The sequence below is a fragment of the Electrona antarctica genome (genome assembly GCF_951216825.1).
Source record: "Electrona antarctica genome assembly, chromosome: 24".
NCBI classification, from domain to species: Eukaryota; Metazoa; Chordata; class Actinopteri; order Myctophiformes; family Myctophidae; genus Electrona; species Electrona antarctica.
In genome coordinates this window covers 32,267,920-32,288,170 of record NC_136803.1, presented here as the reverse complement: position 1 = coordinate 32,288,170, position 20,251 = coordinate 32,267,920, and the positions used below count along the sequence as shown (strand labels likewise).

The window sequence follows — 20,251 nt, the reverse complement described above, 5'->3', positions numbered from 1 at the left end:
CCTAATCCCTATAGTTTGATCACTTCAAATGCTCCAATCTCATGTTCTCCCCGTGTCCCCTAGGGTAGGTACCCTCACAAAAAACATGAAGTAAACTACCTCCCCCTGGAGGTAGTTTACCTCCACATGCTGTTCCTTCCACACGCTACGTCCGACCGGGGAAACTCTCCCCTGTCAGGTGAAAAGAAGCAGCTTGGACTCCTCATGCATAGAAGGAAGCATGAGGTCAGTCCGCTGCCCCCCCAGGTTGGCAGAGGAAGTGTAGCACCCAGGATTAGAAATTTTACACTGGGTGATGGCAATTGAAAATGGGTTGCAAAATCGTGGGATAAAAAATGCTCCAATCTCAAAATAATAATAACCAACAATAGCCGCACTGAGAGTGAGAGCTTGCGCAACATGCTTCCATTGCTTGCGCAACACGCTTCAATAGCGCAGCACGCACACCATGCTTCCATATAGAAGACATGCATGTGTGTGTGTGTGTGTGTGTGTGGGGGGGGGGGGATAGACAGACAGGTGGGGACCACACTTGACGAGGGATTAAGCTGTTGTCATGGGAAGCGTCATCATATGTCTGTGTCCGTGTTTCTCCCTGGACCTCTGTGGAATTAGACTACCTTTGAATGGCTGTTTCCTTATCGTGTGTGTGTGTGTGTGTGTGTGTGTGTGTGTGTGTGTGTGTGTGTGTGTGTGTGTGTGTGTGTGTGTGTGTGTGTGTGTGTGTGTGTGTGGCAGAGCGGTACATGCCATATGTTACACTCCCCTCTGCTCTTAACCACACTAATGGGCAGCTCATTAACATGCCACATGTGTGTGCTTACAGAAACACCCAGGGGAAACACGTCTGGTGGAAACATGTCACAAACACGTTCATTTATCATGTTCATTTTATGTATTTGGAGAGGGTGACGTGATACTGACGTGATACTGATCATGATACTGACATGATACTGACGTGATACTGACCATGATACTGACATGATACTGACCATGATACTGACCATGATACAGACCATGATACTGACCATGATACTGTTCATGATACTGACATGATACTGACCATGATACTGACATGATACTGACCATGATACTGACATGATACTGACCATGATACTGACATGATACGGACCATGATACTGGCCATGATACTGACATGATACTGACATGATACTGGCCATGATACTGACATGATACTGACCATGATACTGACATGATACTGACATGATACTGGCCATGATACTGACATGATACTGACATGATACTGACCATGATACTGTCATGATACTGACCATGATACTGACATGATACTGACCTGATACTGACCATGATACTGGCCATGATACTGACATGATACTGACCATGATACTGACTATGATACTGACATGATACTGACCATGATACTGGCCATGATACTGACATGATACTGACCATGACACTAACGTGATATTGACCATGATACTGACCATAATACTAACATGATACTCCTCTGAAACAGGTTTATGAGGTTATATCTTCCCTTCTTCTCTGGAGTCCTGCCTCAAAGCAGACCAGAGGTAGAAAACTGCCGTTCCCTGATGTCATCGCTAGGGACACATGCATCAGTAAGCAGGAACTGGGGATGGCAATGAAGGACCGGAAAGTCTGGCGTGGCATTGGGAAATCCATGATCTCGACCGCGGTCGAAAAATGACGATGAACATGATACTGATATGATGCTGATCATGATATTGACTATTATACTAACATGATACTGTCCATGATACTGTCCATGATACTAACCACCACTAACTAAGAATAAATCATGTCCAGAAGTACATTTGTCATCTTCGTCCGCGTTAGAACTTTTATTAAACAGAGGCATGATGGAGCGTGCTGTCTCTCTACCCTAAACTAACCAGTGGTATTCCTAACATTACTGACATGATACTATTGGATGGGGGGTGTTGGCATTCTGCTCTGCACTGGGCCTACAAAAGCACCTAAACCTAACCTTAACCCATGTCTAACCAATGACTAGTCTAAATAAGTAACTAAGTATGCACAACCCTGGCGTGGCTTATTGCTTTAACTTTAATAGGATCTTCCAGCAGTCAGGAAAGCCAGGTGTTGCCTATGTTTGCTCATGTCCCTCTGGCAATACTGACTGCGTGTCGAAGTCTGATAGCAACACATGGGAACACACGGCCTCCACACACACACGGTAAATGGTGCATTTATATAGCGCCTTTATCCAGGGCGCTTTACAGAGATTGCGCATTACATTCACCCATTCATACACCGATGGCAGCGGAAACCATGCAAGGCACCAACTAGCACATCGGGAGGAATTAGGGGTTCAGTGTCTTGCTCAAGGACATTTCGACAGTAACTCTGGGGGAGCCTGGGTTTCGAACTGGCAACCTTACGGTTACCATCCAGACACTCTACCCCTGAGCCACACACACACACACACACACACACACACACACACACACACATACACATACACATACACATACACATACACACACACACACACACACACACACACACACACACACACACACACACACACACACACACACACACACACACACACACACAGGGAGAAACACGGCGGTTTGAGGCATATGGCTGCACATGCACACGGACATAACAGCACAGAACGCAGGTATGCAAATGTAACGGGGAAATTACTCAATGTGCTCTTTGAATCTGCTTGGCTTGACTTATTGGGTTGAATTTGAGTTGATTTCACTCAAGAATATTCCTTTGAAAGCGTGCCACGTGACCCAAAGACATATAGGCCTATACTGTAAACAGTAGCCTATAGAGCACATGTTTCACATACTGTAGTTAGTTAGTTACTTTATTGACACAAATGTATAAAACATTGGGTCCAAACAATAATAAATTGCTATTGCTCCACAAGTGACAGGCAGGCATGTAGCATACGCATTTTACGCGTCTCTCTGTTAGTGCCCACAAAGAATGAGCTCAAATCAATACCCTCATGTTCATATTTCACTCTGATATCTTGTGTGTACATAACAAAAACAAAAATGTATCCTGTGTGGGGGGAAGGCTACTGCCATCCCTATATGGAAAATTACACTTTCTGTTCACTAAAACATTGTTTTTTAAACTGGGGACCCCCAGGGGTCCTTGGAGGGGTGCATTTTAACCACTGTATCCATTTATACGTTGGCTATTCAAAAATAGCAGATCTACAAGCTAGTCTGATGACCTGAGGACGATTCTACAAATGTCTTCTAAAACATGACAGTTTTCAGAAAAAACTATGTCTCTATGTCAGTCGTTCTCAAACTATTTCATGTCAAGGACCCCCAGAAATATATGTAATTGGCCGCCAACGCCCATCTGAAAATATGTTGTTCCAGGGACCCCCCAGAAGCAAAGATTTGAGTTTAAAACGCTCTGAAAGAATATATATTCAAAGATTTGCGCCACATGTTCATGATTTTTCAAAATAGCAGACCTACAAGCTCATAACGTGGCACTCGGTGCCGCACCATGAGCTTGTAGATCTGCTATTTTTCAACAGCTAAAGAATAACATAATGCTTAAAACACCGAAAGGGGTTCCCGCCCAGAATGGGTTAACCGCATGACACTAATTCCGGGATGAACATATGATAGAGGGCCTAGTGTAGACCCAGGGGGGACACCAAGCCAACCAAGTACAGTATATCGTCGCTGTCGGACAGAAACCGCTTGTCTCCATAGTTTAATCACACATCGTCATTTTGATCACACAGCGTCACACAAAAGTAGCAGATCCTCAACGTGTTTCGAGCCTGTCGATCTTCTACTTTTGCCGCTTTTGAATTTGAATCCTGGTAAACGGCGTTACTGGATATGGTGAGGTTTTCACCCGAGAAAGACGACACAGTACAGGGGGTTCTGACAAGTCTGACAGGCTGAGTAACAAAACAAAGAGAGTTTGGCAGTTCTGTGAAGTTCAAGGCTAAAATCTAAATATTCATCTCTTTGACGGAAAAAGCCAAAGATATTCCTTTGGTGAAATATGACAGGCACGTCATAGTAGCTGCCATGAAGCCTTTCTCCTTTTCTCTCTCTCTCTCTCTCTATAGTTTGACACTTAAAGTTGGCAGTCTAGTCAGACCACAAAGACATGTTCAGAAAATAGACAAGAGTGGCAGGCCTTATGTCCCTTTTCACTAGTAAGAGACCACCTCTACTTAAGTTAACAGTTTATTGAAACATAATGAGATGAATGTGGAATGGAGTGAGGAACCCAAGGTAGGACGAGACTCAGGGTGGGTCTCTGGAGCTGACAGCCATCTTTGCTCTAATCGGGATGAGCGGTTGGTCGTCTCTGCTCCGTCACTGCCCCCCCCCCCCCCTGGATTCCTAGAGAATCGAGGCGGAAGGAGGAGGTTGGGGTGGAGGAGGATGGCAAATTTGAAGAATAGCGGAAAATAGCCGATCTACAAGCGCAGTACTCACAACCCATGTTTGGTCTGTCGTGAAGCAGAACAAACAACTTGGTTGAAAGATCGCAGGTGTATTTATACTGTGGTGATTGCACCAGGGATTGGCTGTGGTGTAGTGGATAGGGGTGACTGTGAATGGGGAGTGGCCTTTGAGTGGAGGCGGGAGGTGATTGGGAACAGAGTGGCAGTGATATAGCATGAGGGTGGTCTCTCCACTCCTGAAACTATGTTGTATAAATACAACTACCCTTCTTTCACTTCTTTGTTGTTTCATCTACTGTATTGGTGTCTATGGACGTCATTTCAAATCCAACATTCAGACCACCATTGACCTCAATTTGTGTTTTCAGAGGTTTACAATAGAGGGCGCTCTTCCGCAACCTGTGAGTTAATCTATGGCTTCCGGATCACAACTGGAGAGGACAACTGGAAAAAAACGTGAGTTAGTATTATAGTATCACTGCTTTCTGTTCCCAGAATGCATTTTTGGTGAAAACAAACTATATTCAACTGCCCATAAGAAAAGAACGGAACATCGCGGAAACACACTTTTTTTCCCCCCGGATGAAAGTAGAGACTCTCTTCTTTCATCTGGAGTAGCCATTTGACAAAGGGAAAATGAACCAAATGAACCCGTAAGCAATGATACAGCAAAGGATCGTGGGTCAGTCCCCTCGCGGGGCAGATGAATAGCCACACGCCCATCTAAGCCATTGAACTCACGATGTGATTGTTTCAAAGAGAGGGAGAGAAAGAGAGACAGAAGAGACATCAGAGGGGCGCAGATGAGAGACACAGTAGGGGTTAACATGGGACGGACAGTCCGTCCGTCCCATGTTAACCCCTACTGTGTCTCTGTGATGGACGGACAGACGGACGGACGGACGGACGGACACATCAAAACATGTTTGCCGTTCCAACAAGCTACAGAAATGATACCAGCCATGATGACGGCACACATTTTGATGAATTGAACAAGGTGGACCCTCTTGTAAACAAGTGTAATGCTTAATTGGGTCGTCCACTCACAGTTAACAGTCTTTGTATTGAGTTTGTGCTTGAAATGTACTGTAATTCTGCAAACTGTTAATAAATATTTCAATCAATCAATCAAACACCATCTCCCTTGCCTTATATGCTATGACATACTGTTCAATCTGATGAAGTGAAGATTAATGCTGATAATGATTTAAACAGTTTCACTCTCCATCAGGCTGCTTGTTGCGAGCATAAATAATGTGCTCTGATGTGCTGCTGGTGGGAATGAACGCTTCTGAATCTGCTCCTTGCTCAATAATAACGTACGTGTGCGATGGGAGATGGGACGCGCATCCTGGGAGCCTCGCGGGTGCACGGGACGCTTGCAATGTGATGTGTTGTGTGCTTGTAGATTTTTCACTATAACTGATTTCTGGACAATCTTTGGATTTTCGTTTGAAAGAATTTGTAGACCGATGAATGCACTGAGAATTTAAAATAGAAATGTACATTTTTGAAAGCAAGTACTCCAGTACTTTAACACCAGTTCAAATTTGACTGAGCGTACTCAACAGGCGTTGAGTACTTTGCCCACCCCTACGTCAAGAAATAAAAAGGGCCCTATTATGCGTGTCTTAAGTACCAGGTCTTATGACTTAACTTAAGACCTGGAGGCGTGGTCAATGCTGTTTGGCCACTCAGAATAGCCAAATGGCATTGATCACGCCTCCAGGTCTTAAGTTAAGTAATAAGACCTGGTACTTAAGACATGCATAATAGGGCCCCAACTCTTTGAACCTTCGCAACACAAACGACGGCAGACATTGTGGAAAATGGCTCTGCCGTTGCAAAAGCAATTTGTCTGGTCTGGGAAGTTAATGGGAACGACACACGTCACACACAATTTCCTGCTGCGGTAATTGCTACGCTATTATGTTTGTGTTCTTTAATTGGGTACGTGCATTGAGCAGGGTTATGCATTTGATCAGCCACAATTTTCATACATAATACAAACAGGACAGGAGTTGACAATATAAGGGTTGCCCACGTGCCCCTGGCAGGTAAATAAAACCGGGCGAGTGTTCATTTGAGAGGGGATGGAACCGTCTAAACGCAACACAAGATATCCGTCTAATCACCTGAATGTGGCCAGAGCACTCTGTCTTAGTGTCTTCTGGTCTTTACTTTACTTTACTTTATTATGTATCTTCCATTAGAACTTGCAAAAGCATGGCTATACTTCCTGGGGTCATAGCTATGTAGGTATTTGGCATACAAATTGAGTTAATTTTTTAATCGCACAGCCCCCAGAAAGTAAAAATAATAATTGTTGAATTGAACAGTAATTCAAATTTTGACCATGTTGTTTTATGATGGAGGATTTACTTTTCGGGTAAGTGGGCGTGACCTTTGCGGGCAAGTAGAACATGACCTGTACTTGCCCCGACGGTCAAGTGAAAAGCCCAAGAAATGCAGGATACAAGGCATCCCCACACAGAAACATAATGCAATTTGGAGGTTCTCAAGCGTGGGCCCCGGATATTTTTTTTAAAGGGTTAATAAACCACTGTATTTAAGGCATGATCGCGGCCCGTGTATAAGCACTGCATGTTCCATGTTTGCATAACTAAAACGCCAAACACACTGGTGAAGGTATACGTAATAGCCTACATGCTTGTTGCGAGCATAAATAATGTGCTCTGAAAAAAAAAAGAAGAAAAAAAAAGCTGCCAGTGGGAATGAACGCTTCTGAATCTGCTCCTTGCACAATAATAACGTGACCTCTGCGGGCAAGTAGAACATGACCTGCACTTGCCCCCGACGATCAAGTGAAGTGCCCCATGAGAGATCTTAGTGTAAAGCCCAAGAAATGCAGGATAAAAGGCATCCACAGAAACATAATGGACGAGGATGGCACTGATGCCGCCGGAATGCAGACACACGGCTCACACCCGTCTGACCACTTAACACGCCAGCCGCCTCACTGCCCACTGCCGTGGGGCGAGAACCCCTTTTGGTGTTTTAAAGCATTATGTTGTACTTTAGCTATTGAAAAATAGCAGATCTACAAGCTCATAGTGCGGCACCGAGTGCCGCGCTACAAGCTTGTAGGTCTGCTATTTTTTTTAAATCGTGAAAATGTGGTGCAAATCTTTGAATATATTCTTTCAGAGCGAATGTTTTTAACTCAAATCTTTGCTTCTGGAGTGTCACTGGAACAACATGTTTTCAGATGGGGGTCGGCAGCCAATTACATATAATTTGCATTTAAGGCCCATGTACATGTTCCATGTTTACGTAACTAAACCACCAAACAAGTGGTGAAGGTATGCGTAATATAGCCTACATACAAAAGTCACATTTTTGTTCGCTCTTTGTTCCAGTGTGACACGCTGTTCAGTCTCAAATTAACGCACTTTGGACTGAGGTCGATTAAAAAAGAATTCTTCTAAATACTTCTAAACAGTTTTCTGAAAAACCTATTTCAGTGGTGCTCAACCTTTTTCATGTCAAGGACCCCTGGAATTATCTGTATTTGGCCGAGGACCCCCATCTGAAAATATGTTGTTCCAGGGAACCCCCCTAGAAACAAAGATTTGAGCTAAAAATGCTCTGAAATAATATTCAAAGATTTGTGCCACATTTTCACAAGTTTTCAAAATAGCAGATCTACAAGCTCGTAGTGGTGCCGCGCTATGAGCTTGTAGATCTGCTATTTTTCAATAGCTAAAGTATAACATAATGCTTAAAACACCAAAAGGGGTTTCCCGCCCAGAATGGATTAAAGAACATCAAAGGACAAGGCTAAAGTGTATCGGTGCGTTCGCTTGTCATGTCAACGCCCCTCCTCCCCTCCCCTCCCCCCTGTGATCAATGAAAGCCTTCACGCCAATAACCAAACCAAGAAGGACAATCTGTCTTTGGCCCGCAACACTGCACAATGAGAAATAACGGTTCTCAACCACTTAAACCCCATACGGTTGAGCCGAGTCCCTATAGGGCTCTGTGCAGTGCGACACGTTGTGACTTGTGAGCTTGCTATTTTCCTGCGAAAGCCTTCGATCCCCACAACATGTACGGATGCTGCGGTTAAAGGAGCATTCAGTGATTTGGGTGATTTGGGGAAAAAAACGGTCCACCCGGTAACAAGATGTGCACATGCACACGCTCTACAGTGGGGGGAAGTACAACAGACCAACAGCACGTGCACCAATGCCCGCCCCACTCGATCATGATTGGAAGAAGGCCCCTCTCATCCTGATTGGATGAAGGCTTTGCCACCCAAAGCCCAAACCGAAACTAGGGTTTTTTGACCCCAGGGGCTCACTGGGGACAGGGAGGAACTCCTTATATGGTCAGCACACTTTATAGTAGGGAGGATTATCCAAAAAATAAGAAAAAATAAGTGATATTTGAATTAAGTGAAATCACTGAATATACGTTTAAAGGGGTTAAAATGGTTAGTTAAAAGGCTCTATATGGGTCCATGAAGAACCATTACTAAAGAACCATTTTACTTAGTGAATGGTTCTTCATGTTCCTCGTATGGTTCTAGAGAACTATCCCCCCCACGCAAAAAAATATTTTTGATGAACCAGCAACGATTTCCCAAAGAACATGTTTTTGATGGCTCTTTAAAGGAACATTTAATCTCATAAACCCTACAGCATCACAGTGTTCGACATGTCTTTAAAACTGAGAACATTTGCAGGTAATCTGCAAGATCACAACGTGACGCAACGTGTTGTGTTGTGAGCTTGTAGATCGGCTGTTGTCGAACCAAAAATGATCACTCTGAAGAACCACTTTCGGGGTCCCAGTTGGCACCTTTTATTTTTCTGTGGAGCACCGCCCATGCGTGTCCCATTTCATTTCCCTCGGGCTGGAATGAATAATTATCAAAAGTAAAACACTGGCGTGATTAAATATGAACGTGATTAATGCACAGTTTGAGGTCTTTGATCAGTTCACCGTTTCAAATTAGCAGATTTAATATTTGGCAGAGCGTGTCCCGATGGAAAATAAAATGAGGTGATGACGGTGACACATGTTGGAAGAAGTACTAACTGATGTTAGATTAAAAGTCAGGCACAGGGTTAAACAAAAAATATAATTAAATAAATTATTTCATTAGGCCTTATTATTATTTATTTTTTGAGGGGCGCTCCGCCACCCCAAATGCACATTACAATATACAATACGTCTCTATTATTATTTTTGTTTCATTTTCAAGTCAACTAGGCTTCTTCCTCGTCATAGTTACTTCTATTTCCAGTACGATTCCAAAATAAAACATGGCTTGAATGATCGCATTGCAAGTACAAACAAAAAACACTCTTATTTTGAAATGTGTGCCCGTTGTGAGAGGAAATAGGTGGCTATGGAACCCCGGCTTGACGCCTCACTGTTGACGGTGTTGGATGCGTAAATAAAAACTCGTCTCGACTTTTGCAATTTGCATCTGTTGTCGTTCGTTGCATATGGAATATGGAACTTTCATACTTTTATGGAGCAATAGATGAACTGCTACTTGGAGTTTAGCCTTGAAGACAGCATGCGTTTTGTTTTCAATACAACATGCCATGGTGAGTTCTTATGAACAGAACGGACTGCATTGCCAAATCTCGCAAAGACACCCGGCTTTACAACATGGGTCGATCAGTATCGAATATCACAAGTAAGACGCGCGAACGCGGGAAGCGAACGCAGCTCGTGAATTGCAAAAACAACAATTAGAATAAATTACGTAATTTTTTAAGGTTTTTTTAAGTTCTCTTTTTTTTGTGTTCAAGATTTTTCTTAAGTTAAGTTTTTTTTTAAGTTAAGTTTTTTTAAAGTTTTTCCATAAAGCTTTTCCTTTTTAAGTTTTTTTTTTTTTTTTAGTTACGTTTTTTTTTAAGTTAAGTTTTTTTAAGTTTTTCCTTAAAGCTTTTCCTTTTTAAGTTTTTTTTTTTTTTTTTAAGTTAAGTTTTTTTTTAAGTTAAGTTTTTTGTGTGTGTGCGTTTTTCCTTTTTAAGTTTTTTTTTAAGTTAAGTTTTTTGTGTGCGTTTTTCCTTTTTAAGTTTTTTTTTTAAGTTACGTTTTTTTTTAAGTTAAGTTTTTTTTTTTAAGTTAAGTTTTTTGTGTGCGTTTTTCCTTTTTAAGTTTTTTTTTAAGTTAAGTTTTTTTTTAAGTTAAGTTTTTTTTTAAGTTAAGTTTTTTGTGTGTGTGTGCGTGCGTGCGTGCGTGCGTGCGTGCGTGTGTGTGTGTGTGTGCGTGCGTGCATGTGTGTGTGTGTTTTTGTGTGTGATACAGCTGCGCCCTCTGGTGGTGGGCGGGTGGTGTTACAGCGTGACACACACACACACAGACACACAGACACACACACACACACACAGACGTGATCTGCTGGGTCTCATAGTAAATGCTCACTGCGTTCGCAATAACGCTTGCTTTGGTGGGCCCAAAATAAAAAAAAAGACTAGTACAGAATTAAGTAGTAGTAGCATTATTGAGTTCATCGGAGGAGGAGGAGGAGGAGGAGGAGGCGGAGGAGGAACTTGGATAAGGACAACAACAAAACGCGCATGCAGGTATTTACATTGCGTAGGCCTACTGTTCTGATGATGGGCCACCCTAACTTGTTATAGGCCTACTGTATTTTATACAGTATGTAATATAACGTTGAGCCGCTGTACCAACTGAACTGCAAATGCCTACTGTAGTTGTGTGTTGTGAGCCGGCGGACCCCTGTGTGAACTGCTGCTGCAAATGTTATCGATTGACTGATTGGAAATTGTATTCAGTTTGTAGAATGGGTATTGGGTACAGTTCAAATGAAAGTAGCCTACACAGGTCAATACAACATCTGACTGCTACGAGTATAAAACCAGAAAAAGAAAAAGACTTGTTACTTCAGGGTCCTCCATTTTCAATTCATCAGAACATTTAAAGACATATAAAAAAACCGTCTATATGCCTACTCTATTGTGTTCTGATGGGTGGGCTGGCCGTTGGTTGTGTTAAAAAAAAGGCAAAAAAAACGGGATAAAAAAAACGAATTTTGCGCGTGCATGTGCGTGCACGTGCGCGTGCACATGCACGCACCCGAGCTCCGGCACCTAAGAATTTAGAAATGAAGCACTGCTTACACCATATGCGTTTGGGAAACCGGGCCATTGACAATAAAGATAATTTAATGTTTGTTTTGTCACCGTTTGTTTTACATCATCATTACATCACCTACAGTAATCATTTTAAGATGATAAGAGCGCCCCTCACTTCACACGGGTGTGATTTTTGTATGTATTGTGCAGACTATTCCAATCCTATGCCCGTCCTCTCATGCAATGCATGATTCTATGCATATTCTATGTGTTTTGCCTGGCGCCTGCTTTGTTATTTATATCTGACTTCTCCATCTCTCTGAATTGTTAAGTATTTGAATTCTGTCATGCCAGTTGAAGCACTTTGAACTGCAACTCTGTATGAAAGGTGCTATACAAATAGTATTAGTTTATCATCAATACAATGAGCAATAAAAAGGTTATTTACAATTTACAATTTACAATTTAGGCATTTAGCAGACGCTCTTAATCCAGAGCGATTTACATTAAGCAAGAACAAAAAGCATGGGAATACATCACATATGTAAAATGCATTTATCGCGAAACATGCGTAAGCTAAGAACGTGACTAGAACATATCTATATAATGACACTATACATATAAACTATAACTAGAACATATCTATATAATGACACTATACATATAAACTATACATATATGCTATACTATGCTGTACATATATATTATACTATGAAGTGCTATGACTACATACAATGCATACAATGCATAAGTCTGTTTCAAATGCTATATAAGTCTAAGAAGTGCTGTCTAAGGGGGGTAGGGTAAGTGCTATGGGCCATGATGGAGTCTGAAAAGGTGGGTTTTCAGACTACGGCGGAAGATCAGATATTTAGGCTACAAAAAACAGCACTGAGATTAGGCCTAATGAAATAATGTATTTAATTATATTTTTTGTTTAACCCTGTGCCTGACTTTTAATCTAACATCAGTTAGTACTTCTTCCAACATGTGTCACCGTCGTCACCTCGTTTTATTTTCCATCGGGACACGCTCTGCCAAATATTAAATCTGCTAATTTGAAACGGTGAACTGATCAAAGACGTCAAACTGTGCATTAATCACGTTCATATTTAATCACGCCAGTGTTTTACTTTTGATAATTAATTATTCATTCCAGCCTCATGGCAACCTAAAAAACGTATCTATAAGGGCCTGTTGCAATTTGCTATGCTCTTTTAGGGTGGTTTATTCGACTGAGGTACAAGGTGAGCAGAGTGTGATCGCTGGTGGCAGGAAGGACGTTGTGGTGGATTCAGATTCAGAGACCTTTACTAGCCATTGTGTGTACAACACACATTTTGTTGCAGCATTATCGTGCGTGCATTCAGTTATTTTTTCACAAATGACACATAAATACCAACAGACACAAGACAACCACGTGCAAGAAAAATAGAATAAATACTAGAAAAAGTGCCCTTCTGGGCACAGGTCTCCACCAGGAGGATAGGAGTGTGTGTGATGTTTGGAAAAATGTTTAGGAGTAATATAAACATGTTTATTTGGGGTTGTGTGTGTGTGTGTGTGTGTGTGTGTGTGTGTGTGTGTGTGTGTGTGTGTGTGTGTGTGTGTGTGTGTGTGTGTGTGTGTGTGTGTGTGTGTGTGTGACGCGACTTGGCCTGTTGTAGCGCCACCATGAGGCTGATTTGAAAACTGTCAAGTGGCATTTCTTCCACAGTCTAGTAGTGGGAATAGGCATGCACAGTTTCACCGCAATCGGACGCTGCGTTGAGGAGTTGTGGCGATTTGTACAAAACGGGTACAAAACGGGTTACTCCTGAAAACTTTAGAAGCCAATCGTAGCCAATCAGGATGGATAATTATGAGAAATCAAACAAATCACATGATCACATGACTATGGAGAGCATGTGTACCGATTTGAGTGAAATTTGGATGAAATCTGAAGGAGTAATATTAGAAAATGTGTTTTACATATGTTGGCCTCCTGGTGGCGCTATAAAGAGCAGATGTGAAAAATTCCAGGCAAAGGTTTTTCCTTGGCCTCTAGGGAGTGTGCATACATGGTTTTACACAGATCGGTGCAGTTATAGGTAAAAACACAAATCGGCCAGTTATAGCGCCACCATGAGGCTGAGTTGAAAATATTCAAGTGGCATTTCTTCCTCGGCCTAGTGGGAATGTGCGTGCAAGATTTCACGGAAATCACACGTTCATGATTTGCAGCATTTTGTTTGAAACGGAGCACTCCTGCGAACTTTGGAAGCCAATCGTAGGCAATCAGGATGGAGTCTGAAAAATCTGAAAGACCCGTTTCGTTGAATGGCTCTAGAGAGACTGTGTACCAATTTGCGTAATGTTTGGACAAAATCTGTAGGTGTACTGTCAAAACATTTGTTTTGCACAAAGCGGCCTCCTGGTGGCACTATAACAGGCCAATGTCAAAACTTTGGAGCAGAGGTTCAGCTCTGGCATCCAGGGAGTGTGTGTGCAGAGTATGGCTGCGATCAAGCCAACGGTGCCAGAGATTAGCTGTTCACAGACGGACACACGGACGGACGGACGGACGGACACACGGACACACGGACGGACGGACGGACGGACACACGGACGGAGTGCAAAACATACTCTCTCCCCATGCCTTCGGCCTGGTGGAGACAATAAAGTGCAGAGTTATAGTGCATCATTTTGCCGGTGACAATAGTGCCGGTGTCACTAGTTGCCTGCAGTGTCCAGACGTTCCTGCGTGTATAGTGCAGAATAGTCAAATGCATTCACCCCTTGTTTGTGCCAATTTTCTTTAATTTTTTTATTTTTTTTGGGGGGAGGGGTACAAGAACAGTGAAGCCATTGTGCGTAGTGAAGCTGTTTACCAGGTCAACCCATCCTATACCCGCCCTGTTTTCAGTTGTGGAAAGTAACCAAGTACATTTACTCAAGTACTGTACTTAAGTTCAAGTTTACTTGAGCTTTTCCAATTTTCACTACTTCAACTTCTACTCAACAACATCTCAGAGGCAGAGGGTTTGTGTAAACACAAACATTGAAGACAAAGGTGAAGATGCAAATTGTGATTGGCCAGTATGAGATGATGTATGATGACTTCACACGGGTGTGATTTTATTTTATTTTTTTACTTATTTGAAGACTAAAACGTGCAATGACCAGCCCTTTATATACTTTGGCTATTTCAAAATAGCATTTCTTTAAGCTGAAATGGTACTTTAAAGGACCACTTCACCACTTTTCAACTTATCTTCATATAATAGGTCCTCACTAATAATCATGATAAAATGGCACAATTTGTTTCTACTCAGTCTGTGTCTCATAGGAGGGCTGTGGGCAGTTTAGAAACCTGTCCACCAGTGACATCATCATTAGGCAGATTTTTTTAAACAAGATTTTTTACAAATATGTTTAGATTTGTATTATCGTGAGAACGATGGCTTCCATTTTCGCATTGCAACTTTTCAGGACTAGAAAGCCTGCAGTTTCTATTAGCTTGTATTCCCCATCGATGATGTCACTGGTGGACTGGTTTCTGAACTGCCCACAGCCCTCCCATGAGACACAGACTGAGTAGAAAAAAATTGCGCCATTTTTTCATGATTTTTAGTGAGGACCTATTATATGAAGATAGGTTGAAAAGTGGTGAAGTGGTCCTTTAAGTATAATGTTTTTGATGCCAAATTGCTTGCAAAATACTTCTGCACTTTTACTCAAGTAAATCTTTCATATAGCAGACTTTTACTTCTAACAGTGTTTCTACACTGCAGTATTTATACTTTTATACAAACAAAATGGAGTACTTCTTCCACCACTCTCTATTTTATACTTCACAATGCGACAGTGTCACACGAAAATAAATAGAAGATCTAACAGGCTCACAAAAGCCTCGGGATGAGTATAAATTGTTTGACAGTTATCCGCTTAAGTCAGGACTGATTGGGGAGATTCAATTACTATTATTACAAGTGACATGATGTCTACCATTCGTTTCGCACCATTAAAGAAGGGAGTCTTGTTTTCAGTCTGTCTCTTACGTAACAATGCCACGTTATGTTTCTAGTCATGACCAGCTGCAGTGAAAGGAGTGTTGCCCACCACGCACGCACGCACGCACGCACGCACGCACGCACGCACGCACGCACGCACGCACGCACACATGCATGACTTATCTACTATTGTGTATAAACATTGGGGGTGAGGGGTTTACACAAGGCAAGGGTCATGACCTGCTTAGTTGGGAGGGAAGTGAGGGAGAAACACTGTCAGAGGAGCCTTGAGCAAAGAGATTCTAGAACAAGAGGCGAAACTCTGAATAAGTCCCATAGTAACATAGTAACAACCACTACTTTAAAAAGCATTAAAAAGTCATGCTCTACAAAACAAAAGCTTGATTTCATCCTATTCTACTCTCATATATTGATGTACTCATTTATTTAGCGGCGAACAGTTGACGCCAGCGTCCTCACTTCCCACATTCACACACCGACGGTGGCAAGCTCACACCGACCAACTCATTGGAGGCAATGTGGGGTTCAGTGTCTTGCCCAATTAAGGACACTTCGACATGTGGAACCCGGGATTCGAACCGCCAACCCAGGGATCATTGGACGACCTGCTCTACCTCCTGAGTCACCTGTGTGCGCACCAGTTCAACTTGCGACTGTATAGTGTGTTTGACTCACAATTGTTATCAATAACAAGCGCTTTGACCTTATCAAAGTGCAAACAGCACACAGTCCGTTGGCTAAACACTACGAAGGCATGCGAGTATATAAGGCTTATCTGCAGACACAGCCCAGAGCAGCTTCAGCTGTAGGGGCCGTCATATCAGTCATATCAATGGATATTATATCATGCATTTTAAAGCAGTGTTGATTTCGTCTCGACTAAAACTAAGACGAAAAATGTTCGTCGACTACCTTTTTTCGCTGACGAAAACTAAATGGAAACTACATGAAAACGAAGCTATGATGACTAAAACTAAGACTAAATATACTGACAATTTTGTCAACAAATAAAAACTAGACAAAAATGTTAAGAAGGGACTAGTGGACAAGAAATCCAGTAGAAGTCATTTTACACTTGGTTTCATGCTGAAAATAGCAGATCTGTGTAAAAACAGTTATTATGGCGGCATCAAGGCCCGCCAAAATACATTTTAGTCGACTAAATCTACTGTAGATTTAGTCGACAAAAATCTTTAGTCGACTGAAACTAGACTAAAACACTAAAACATTCCAGGTGACTAAAATGTGACTAAAACTAAATGAAAACTAAAATCTAAATTTGCTGCCAAAAACAACACTGGTATAAAGGTAGGCGGGTGTCATCCCCATGCTGGCTTGTGGTGGACATTTTTGTCCATATTCCATTGTTGCCACGTCGGACATACAAAATGAGCGGACAATAGCCCCATGGTCACTGAACTAAATATTGGCCCCAATCGTCACAAGATCTTCATACTAAATTGCTCCCCCCCCCCCCCCCAGGGAGACAAATCAGGCAGCCAAATATACCAAGCCAAGTCCTTGACGTGAAAATTTGACATGAAAAGTTTTTTCCAAAAACTGTTAAGACATTTTTTGTAGAATCAGCCTCCTCAGGTCTTAACCCATTAAGACCTGGAACGCATCTGTGTCACCTTAGCTTTAAAACCACTTTAACCATTATCTTATACTTTAGCTATTGATAAATAGCTAAAAAGCTCATAGCATAGCACTGAGTGCCACGCTACGAGCTTCTAGATCTAGATTTTTGTTTATTGTAAAAATGTGGCACAAATCATTGAAAATATATTCTTTCACAGTGAACATTGTGGTCCTTGACATGAAATAGTCTGAGAACCACTAATATACTGTAGAGCAAAAGAGGCTAGACAAACAGCGAAAAGACACGCACATCCAATTACCTATGTAGGCTGGGTGCCGGAACAAAGACAATCACCTTGTCTTTGATACCACCTTTCTAAGTAAAGAATTATTGGGAGCTGAAATTGGTGTGCAGACTTTTTTATTCTAACCACTGATTTTTTCAGAATGAAAATGATTCAGAAGAGATTTGCAGAATTAACAGAATTACTTTAATTTAAAGGCTCACCGAAGCAGGAGTTGACGAAGCCGTACCACATGCAGCCGTGGCGGCCGTAGAGCCAGCGCGCGTGCAGGCTGGAGGCGAAGCTGAGCGTGGTGCCGAACAGGCACACCAGCATGTCGCTCACGCTGATGTTGAGCAGCAGCATGTTGACGGGCGTGCGCAGCGTCTTGAACTTGATGAAGAGCACCAGCACCACCAGGTTGTTGAGGAAGCCGAACACCATGATGGAGCCCAGGAACACCGACACCACCCGGTGGCCGGTGTGGGACAGGCGCTGCTCCCCCGGCGTGTCGTTCCACTCCTCCGGGGGCGTGTAGGCCTATAGAGGGAATGTGCATGCATAAAGTGAATGGCAAAATCGAGTGGCAAAGTGACAGGCAAAGTGAGTTTAACATTGTTTAATGTCGTTTAATGCAATTAGATATGACTTTTCTGTTTGGATGTATGGGCTGTCAAGCGTAGAAACTAGAAAGTCGTTTTTAGCCTCTCAGTAGGCATTCCTGCATAACTTCCTGGTTTGATGATGATGTCACGCGCATGCACTCTATAGGTTTGGTTTGTCACAAATGAAAGGGATATAATTCACTGTCAATGCAGTGTTGTTTTTGGCAGCAAATTTCTATTTTTAGTTTAGTCATAGTCTTTGGACTGAAACTTCATTTAGTTTTAGTCATTATTTTTAGTCACCTGGAATGTTTTAGTGTTAGTCTAGTTTTAGTCGTCTGTCATGCAATTTTAGTCGACTAAAATCTACAGTTGATTTAGTCGACTAAAATGTATTTTGGCGGGCCTTGACGCCGTCGTAATGGCTGATTTGTGATTTCACACTTGCTGAAAATAGCCAATCTACAAGCTCACAAAGCGTCACCTTGTAGATCTGCTATTTTCAGCATGCAACCAAGTGTATACTGGATCTCTTGTCCATAGTTACAATGGGTTTGTATAAGAAGGCAGCTACAATGAATGAAGTTACAATTTGTAACTTAATTTTAAAATGTCCTTTTTTTCTGATGAGTACTGCCCTCCTAATACGTGAGGTGCCTGTGATTCTTTTTTTATTACTTTTAATAAAATGATTTATATGGATCCTTATGGTTTTAATTATTTATTTATTTATTAAGTTACAAAAAAAAAGGGTTTGTATAGGAAGGGGGCGGGGCAGCTAAAATTAATATCAAATGTCTAAATACTGAATCAAGCAACATAAAAACTGTCTGGGGTGTTCACAAATACCTGAGTAGCCTACATGATAAAATGACCAAAAGGTTTTTTTTAAAGTGAAATATCCATCAAAGGAGTGGTTCTCAGAATACTGTGATAACATCACAGTATTCAGTTGGAATCAGTGTTGATTTCGTCGACTAAAACTAAGACGAAAAATGTTCGTCGACTACCTTTTTTCACTGAGGAAAACTAAATGGAAACTAAATGAAAACTAAGCTATGATGACTAAAACATAGACTAAATATATTGACAATTTCGTCAACAAATAAAAACTTGACTAAAATGTTAGGAAGGGACTAGTGGACAAGAGATCTAGTATAAGTCATTTTACACTTGGTTGCATGCTGAAAATAGCAGATCTATGCCAGGAATTTTCAGCAAGTGTAAAATCAGTCATTACGACGGCATCAAGGCCCGCTAAAATCGCATGACACTATTCAAGAAAGAATTACTAAAACTAAAATCAAAAATTGCTGCCAAAAACAACATTGCTATATCTCACAACGTTGTGAGGATCTGTTTTTTGGTTAACTTTTGGTTAATCCCCCCCCCCCTTCCCCCCCAGAATAGGGATGCTCATGGGGCTCAAGTGGTTAAATGTCAAGTATAAAGTCATTTTCAATCTCTCAAAGGTTTTTCCTCATGAAACAAAGTATAGTGGAAAGTTTTACATAATTACGAACAGAAATGTGACTATAAATGTAAGGTTCTATAAAGTAACAATGTAATTCAGGGGTGGTTTACAGGGGTGGCAAGACAGGCAAAAATGTAAAAATTGTCAAACTTTTCTTTTGCTTTAAGTAGCATGTGACATGTCAAACTAGGGGGGTTTCGTGATTCTGAATCCATTCCACACATTAGTTTTGCACAAAATACACTCCTTGGGCTAAAAACAGCCGCCACTTGCCCAAAATGTGCTGACCTCATCACATTTGTGCTGACCTCATCACATTTGTCATGACGTCTATGACCGTTTTTAGCCCAAGGAGTGTTTTTTGTGCAAAACTAATGCTTGGAATGGAACCCAGATTCGGCACAAACAAGGGACTATATTCATTTTGCTCCTATGCCACAAAAATGTGGAACGCCCTATCAACTGTCATTAAGACATGCGGATCCCTTGACTCTCAAAGGGCACCTACGGACGGCTGCAATTCGAAACTGGCCCCCGTAAAATCTGAATCTCCCACGGCCCCACCCACCCCTTTTTCCCCTCACCCTATGTTTTTTCCCTTTTTACCTCTATGATGATTTCCTGTTTTTGGCTATAAGTGTATATTTGTACGTCTATATGTTTTGATGAATTGACAACGGTGGACCCTCTTAATCCTATTATACAAGTGAAAACATGTCCCCAACACACGGATAAGGGACCCAAAGTCAACAGCTACGTCATGACAACACC

General features: G+C 41.8%; 1 protein-coding gene across 1 annotated transcript in view; it reads right to left on the bottom strand.

The window, feature by feature from the left end:
* Positions 1–20,251, bottom strand: part of LOC306917632 (opsin-3-like) — a gene marked incomplete at both ends in the record, with an annotated part of 28,834 nt that overhangs the window by 4,788 nt on the left and 3,795 nt on the right. The window contains one exon of the mRNA XM_079495929.1: positions 17,626–17,941. Within this exon, the coding sequence (XP_079352055.1) occupies positions 17,626–17,941 (316 nt within the window). The remainder of the gene's footprint in view (positions 1–17,625; positions 17,942–20,251) is intronic.